General features: G+C 34.4%; 1 protein-coding gene across 10 annotated transcripts in view; it reads left to right on the top strand.

The window, feature by feature from the left end:
* LOC106461959 (ski oncogene-like) overlaps positions 1–7,526 on the top strand; it is a 71,781-nt gene that overhangs the window by 55,074 nt on the left and 9,181 nt on the right. For all 10 annotated transcript variants that reach the window (XM_022389070.1, XM_022389065.1, XM_022389069.1 and 7 more), the window contains 3 exons: positions 3,489–3,730; positions 5,931–6,008; positions 6,811–7,028. In XM_022389070.1, the coding sequence (XP_022244778.1) occupies positions 3,489–3,730; positions 5,931–6,008; positions 6,811–7,028 (538 nt within the window). The remainder of the gene's footprint in view (positions 1–3,488; positions 3,731–5,930; positions 6,009–6,810; positions 7,029–7,526) is intronic.

Here is a 7,526-nt window from a genome sequence, read left to right on the forward strand (position 1 = left end):
TTTTTTTTTTTTTTTTTTTGTAATTTTAAAGATTTGGTGGAGAAAGCGCAGGAAATTTTATGCGGAAGGTTTTCCTGTTGACATACGCCCTTTGTACCAGTATTCGTTTTTCCTGCCTTCTGGTGACATATACTCTTTGTAAAAATATTCGTTTTTCCTGCTTCAAACGGAGCTGCATTACTGGGTTGACTTTACGTGTGTGTGTGTGTGTGTGATTCGCTGTGTATTTCGTAAACTGAAATGTTTCCTACATTTTCTGTATCAGTTTCTCAAGCTTTTACATCGCGCCTCTCTTTTTCTCGTTAATACACTTTGCTCCCCGCCTCACAGTATGCGAACCACTATTATACATCTATGCATCAAGCGCTAATGGATGTTAAGACGTAATAATTAGGCTTAATATAGCGTATCATGCTGATACAGAAGCACCGAGATTTTAATTAACGAATGAGATAGAAGAAAGAGATTTGAAATTCTGAGTATTATTTAAAAGATTCCCCCCCCCCCCCAAAAAAAAAACGGTCATTTCATTACTTCTTACAAAACCTACAACATTTTATATAGACGTAGATGCATGAAATAACAGTTGTGTTTACTGTAATAGATGTTTCGTTCATTTCGCCTCGTTTATCCCAAGCTAAACTGATACGTGTTGACCCAGACAGACAGACACTTAGTCGTCGTTAAGGTTGAATAACACTCATGACTTAGCATAGATTGCAACGAAAAGAAACTATACTGACCTATTTCTAAATTAATTGAGTATTTTAAATAGTTATATAAAGTTATTACAACATATGGAAAATGTATAAAACAGTATATAATCTTCTCTGACCCCAAGTAAAGGGGGGGAATGGGTACACTTTACCAGAGCCCCAGTGGTTCAAGGGGTCCAGAATGCTACATAAGTCTATTGCCATAAGAAAATAATTCAACCTAAATTGTGCATGTTTGACTAAATGTTATTTACATGGCTAATTATATCCAAAGCCTCCTACGTTTTGTTCTAATATGTCGTGCGTGTTTTAAGTTTCAAATTGGTAAGATCGAATATCGTAGCCCGTTTGGCTTCCATCTTGTTTACAAGTGAAGTGTTGGCTGTTGCCTTAGTTGGCAGAAACCGAAAGATATTTCCAACAAGCTGTAACTTATAAAAAAAAAAAAACTGCAAACGATCTCTACTAGGTCACAAATTCTCTTCAGCCATCTTGTTGTTTTGTTTGTTGAGTGTGAACTTGTACGACCAGTTAACTTCTGTGAAGTCATGCGTGATTTTGCACTTCAAAAACAAAGACCAGAAAAGTAAAGTGATAAGACTTGTATACACCACTTCAGAAATAAAAAGAACTCAACTACTTAAAAAATGTTTTAAATGTTATAATTTTACTTTCGTTAACTAGTTTGTCGTTGTGGGAAGGGATGGTTGCCCTGGACGCAGCAAGATGTTGGGTGAGGTCCGATTCTTGTAAGAAATGAAAGTAAAATAGAATATTTTATGTTACATCTGTCATATCCAGTGCCGACAAAGCCTTTTGCTCAAGTGATATATAATATAGTTCATAGATTAATTAACATACGTTTCTTCAAAATCGGGCTGGGCGTGACTTAGTGGTTATATCGTACTGAACTGTTCATCCGAGGATTCATAATTCGAGTTCTGTTGCCGCAAAATCGCACTCTAGGTGCGTTATAAGAATGACGGTCAAGTACTATTATTCGAATAGAGTAGCCCAATAGTTGGCGGTGGGTGCTGTTAACTGAAACTCATTTTTACATGCCTACTGTTTATATAAAATATAAGATCGTTTTTATTGGAGGTCTGGGTGATCATAGGCACTAAATCATTAAGTTGTAGCGGTAATATTACATCTAGAGGGCGCATTTTGTATTTATCATTAGAGAAAACAAAGTTTACTATAATTTCTAAAAACAGCACGTGAATAAATAGTAATGGTGAGCAGAAGACAAGTTTATTTTCTGGTTTATCGTGTTTTTAATCACAATAAGTAATCGATAAGAACTGATCAATCAGTTATCCATTTACTACGTCCAAACTTTTAGTATGTGTTATGATAAAACTTATCAAAATATCTTATGTGTGATGAAGTTATAACTTCTGCCTATATAAAGCAGCTGAAGAATGTTTTGTACACCAAAACAATGCGTGCTGGATCCATTATTTTAAAACAAGACTAACGTTATAGTTTCGGGAAGCTAGGATCAGTTCTGGTTATGGAGTTATGTGATGAGTGCATTGCCATCTCGTGTTGGAAAATCACACTATTGAACTTGTATTATTACACTAAGGATGTGCGTATTATAGGACATATTCACTTCTTAATTGTTCGGCTCAGAATATATTTGTTTTCATATAAGTACGTTCAACAACTATGTTAAAGTCTAGTGCAGTTTTATGTGGTGGACTTGTTTGTTAATACCACTGATTTAAGTACCAGTTTTAAATAATTAATTGTTTTTATGAGAATTAGTACAAACGTTTGTTTTGTGAATATATATATATGTCCTTACAGAAACTCCTTTTGAAATTTTCATGTAGTCAAAGTATTAACAATTATCATAATTTTTGCCAAACTACCAGTTTCTTTAATTTTATGCTTTGATATTTAATAGAAAGAAGTTTGTTGTTAAACTCAAGCTACACGATGAGTTATGAGTGCTGTACCCACCATGAATACTTAAACCCAATTTTTTGTGTTATAAGCCCCAACATTAGTGCTGAGCCATTGGAGGAGGGGGGGGGGGGCGAAAACAGAGAGAGAGAAAGTAATAGAAAATGAACTGTATTGACGTAAAAAATTATATCATGCTGGAGAAACAACATAGAAAGTAATACATTAGGAAAACTACAAACATAAAAGTCAGTAACTTAAAGAAAAAAAAAAAAGACCTACAAAAAATAAATTGCCCATTTTTGTCACAGGCAATTTAACAGTCTTCTTCCAAGCATAAAAGTTAGGACAGTCCATTTATGTTCTTCCTTTTCTTTACAAATCGTGATTTAAATTTCAATTATATTTTCTACATTTATTCAGATTAACTTTTGTCTAAATATTAAAATTGTCTGGTTGTTAGAGCAATCGCCTCGAAATCTGCGGGTTACAGGTTTAAATCACTTCACTGAACATGCGTACCATTTCAATCATGGGGGTGTTATAATGTGTTGGTCAATCCCACTTTTCATTGGTAAAAAAGAGTAGCCCAAGAGTTGGCATTGGTTGGTGTTGACTAGTTACCTTACCCCTCAGCTATCATTTCTAAATTCAGGACATCTGCCCTCAAGAAGCTTTGCATGAAATTCAACATGAATAAACAAACAATATTAAAATCTGATTATACGGATTAATTAAATAGATGAAAAATATCCTCCCCGGAGATGATACTAAACTCTGGTTTCTCTATGCATATTGAGCAACATTTTTTTTCCTTTTTGCCATCATTTACCCCAAATAAAAGGTTCTTTTATTCAGGTGCTGGTCGAAGAAGACGTAGACTCGAAAAGGCTAAGAGTGGAAGAACATCCTTTTCCATACCCATTTCCTTCAGTGCCATGGGACTCGGCCTTAGCCTACTGGTACCATGCTACAACTGATCCGTGGACAAGTATGTCTACTTTCAAACCATGGGTATCCGTACCTGCTGTGAGCAGAAGTGGAAACTACCAATTTTGTGCACCACCTGTGCCATCTTACTTACCATATATTAAAGGCAGGTAAGTGATGGTTTGGTATGTTATGATGATCATCAAACCCTGATGATGATGATGATATGATTTGGACTGAGGTTCCGTTGACGAGAAGCAGATTTTCTTTGCCGCTATGGAAGCATCGTTAATACTTTAGTAAACTCTCATCTTACAAAAATATTCTCGTGTTAACAAAATAGGTAAATTTTAAACTTTCTGTTATAAGAAAACAAATACTGACCTAAAATGTAACGCAATTGAAAATACTAATGAAAAATGTCCTTTGTTGTTATGTTTGTGATCTGTTGTCATACCACTTAACACAATAAAACAACTAATTACAAAATAAGAAGAACCTGGCACTGTCTTTAGCGATAAGCATGCCTTGATTGTGAATCGGAGGATTCACGATTTTTGTTCCACTGCTGTAAAACTGGGCTCTGCATTATAACTGTGATGGCCAAATCCCACTATGTGGCCAGATAAGAGTAGTCTAGAAGTTTATGTTGACAGGCTGCCTTCCTTCTAGTGCATTAGTTGCAAAATAAGGAATAGTTGTGGCACACATAATGCCTGTGTAACTTTGTGAGGAAATTCAAACAAATACAAACAACATTATATAATGAAATAAACCAATCACGTGTAAGAGCATGAAATTCACTTCTGCAGAAATATCTTTTTTTTTTTTTTTTACCACTGCTGGCCAGAATTAGGTAGGATGAAACTAAGCCCAGAAATTAATTTTACTGCAATGAACTTGAGGTATGGTATAAGCCTCCGTATTGATTGTGCGATTTTCAGATGAAGGCTTGGGCAGAGCTATTTTATTGTTAACTTCTGGAACAGTTAGCTTGATAATCCAAATTCTCTGGTTTTTAATGCTAATTCTTTTTTTGTGTGTCAATATTTTGTTCCTGTACCTTCCCCAAATGTTGATATGCCATTGTTTTTTTGTACATACACCAGTATGACACCTACAGAGCATATAGTGATGCATTATTAGTAATAGTTGTTATTCTTGTGTGTACAGGAATGGATTGAGACTTTTCTAAATAAGCTTGGATCTCCTTCAAACTGCAGTTTTAGCTGTGTAAATGAAGATGACCAATAGACAATTCTTTATTAATTTCATAGGGGCATGGTCTTCCAATGATAACAGTAGTTTACTAAATGCTAAGTTGGTACAAGTTTTTTACCTTTTAATGCTTGGAGACGGCTTGAATGGGTAATGAAGAAAAACTTTAATATAAGTTTAACATAACAGCAAATGTACAAGGTTTTGTTACCATCAGATACATGACAAAACCTTGTTCATTTGCTGTTATGTTAAACTTATATTAAAAGTTTTCTTCATTACCCATTCAAGCCGACTCCATGCATTATTAGTCTCAAAGTGGGTTCCTCGTCATCAAATTTTTTACCTTTTATTTTGTACTTTTTTTTTATAACTATGCATCATGGGTCTTTTGTCAGCAAACACATTAGCGCAAGGCTGTGTTATATTATTTGAGTTTAAATATATGTTTATTAGTGTTTATTGATTGATTATTAGGATGATGTTGATGGAATAATTGGCTTTTATCTTGGTGCTGCTTCATTTTTTAAAGTGAATGTGTCAAATATATTTTCTTTCTTTAACTTTGAAAAGACAAGGAGTTCATTAATCTTAATTAGAACTTGGTTGGTCTAGAGTGATTTTGCATTGAGTTATAGGCCAAATCAATATTGTTAAAATGCCTGAAGATTCAGCCTAATTCAAAACCTGTCTTGTTCATTAAATGAAAATTCAATGAAATGTGTGATTATTTTACTATAAAGATGATCTATTATATGAATATTAGCTTCCATTATTCAGAGTTGGCTGGCTCCATTACCATAATTTTTGGTACAGCAACTGGAAACTGTCCAATGTATACATGGGATATTTTGTTTTAGGATCTTAGCCCACAAAGAGGGACAAAAGATACCCTGAAATAGGGCACATTTTGCTTTTTTTTCTTCTAATCTTTTGGCTTTTAATTTAAACACACAAGTACTTAATTGGTTAAATGAATAAAAATACAGAGAGTTGTAGAGTCACAAACTTTGCATATCGATAATCTGTGGGTTATTATAAGGTTTGACAACAGAAGCAATAAGAAAACGTTATTTGTAGAAATAAAACCTAAAAGAACACCTGAAACAAATACAGTAATATTTGTTAACTTTTCTCTTTTCGAATTTCCAGTGTGTCATCTTTGCTAACCCCAGAAGCTCACCTGTTTCAGAACCAAGAGAGGACTTCCCAAACTTCAACACCTGAAAGGTGATGTTATAGTGTTAGAATGTTTCATTTACATATACCATGATAGAGACCAAACCCAATTAAACTAACAGTTATCCAAAGCAATTCAATGGCAAGGTGTCATTATTATTATGATCTATTACATTAGCTTTCAATCGCTGATTCATGGGAGAGCCAGCAGCACAGAGAAAAAAAGTGTTGAGAAAGATTAAATTTCCTAAAACCTATGCCTTGTACAGGTGTTGGGATTACATGAAAAATGTTCAAACAGACCTCATAACTTTTGTGTTAAAACTTCTTGAAGAAGTTAAATTAGGAAGTGAGCGACACTTTGCGGACCTCTAGCCACCAATCACGACAATCCTTCACTATTGTCACAAGCTCAATCACAGGTCATAAGTTGTTTACAAAGGTTTTACTGCTGTGTGGTATTAACATTTGGTTGAATAATTGATTCATCAATATCTATTACATATTGACTAATTGAGCTAATATAGAAAAGATTATGATTTATTAATTTTCTTTTCCAAAACATTTTAATTTGTTTCTCCTAACTTAAGATCAATTTAGATATGGATTGATCTAAGCATAAAGAGAAACGTCACGTGGAACAGGTATTATGATAATCATCTGTTTTATTATCTTCGACTTGAAAAATGGGCAGTCAGAAGTATACGCACAAATTACACGCACACTAAAGGTGAACAAATACTTTCCTCTTACTCTCAGACTTGTAACTTTCAAGTACAGAGGAAGTATGATTTTTTAATACTTACAGAACTTGTAAAAATAAATGCATTTTTCGCTTCTTTTTTTCCTGCAGGGTTCACAGTCGCTCATCGTCAACAACACCAGTCCAGAAAATACGAAAACTTAGCAGTGAATTTAAAGAGGAGGATACATCAGACATTTGTAACACGAATGAGATAGATTTGAGGAAGAGAAAAGTTACAAAGAATCAGAATAACACTCCAGAAACAAAGGAATCATCTACAGTGTCTTTGGAACTGGAAGAAACTTGTAGTTCCAGTACATTGTGTGGTAAGTACCAGCTGTATCAGGCTTTGAAGAGAAATGAACAATTTTGTAGGTGTATGTGAAAAGTTATTTTGAGTCTTGATAAAAAAAAGTAAGTTTATGGACTAACTTGGTAACCCTTATACCTACCCAATGCATGAACAACTTGAGGATAGACTGGGAAGCTTAAGTTTGTTAACCCTTAAACCTACAGATGCATAAACTACTTGAAGCCAGACTGGGAAACTTAAGTTTGGTAACTCTTAAACCTAACAGATGCATAAACTACTTGAAGCCAGACTGGGAAACTTAAGTTTGGTAACCCTTAAACCTAACAGATGCATAAACTACTTGAAGCCAGACTGGGAAACTTAAGTTTGGTAACCCTTAAACCTAACAGATGCATAAACTACTCGAAGCCAGACTGGGAAACGTAAGTTTGGTAACCCTTAAAACTTAACAGATGCATAAACTACTCGAAGCCAGACTGGGAAACGTAAGTTTGGTAACCCTTAAAACTTA

Source organism: Limulus polyphemus, unplaced genomic scaffold (genome assembly GCF_000517525.1).
Source record: "Limulus polyphemus unplaced genomic scaffold, Limulus_polyphemus-2.1.2 Scaffold1067, whole genome shotgun sequence".
NCBI lineage: Eukaryota > Metazoa > Arthropoda > Merostomata > Xiphosura > Limulidae > Limulus > Limulus polyphemus.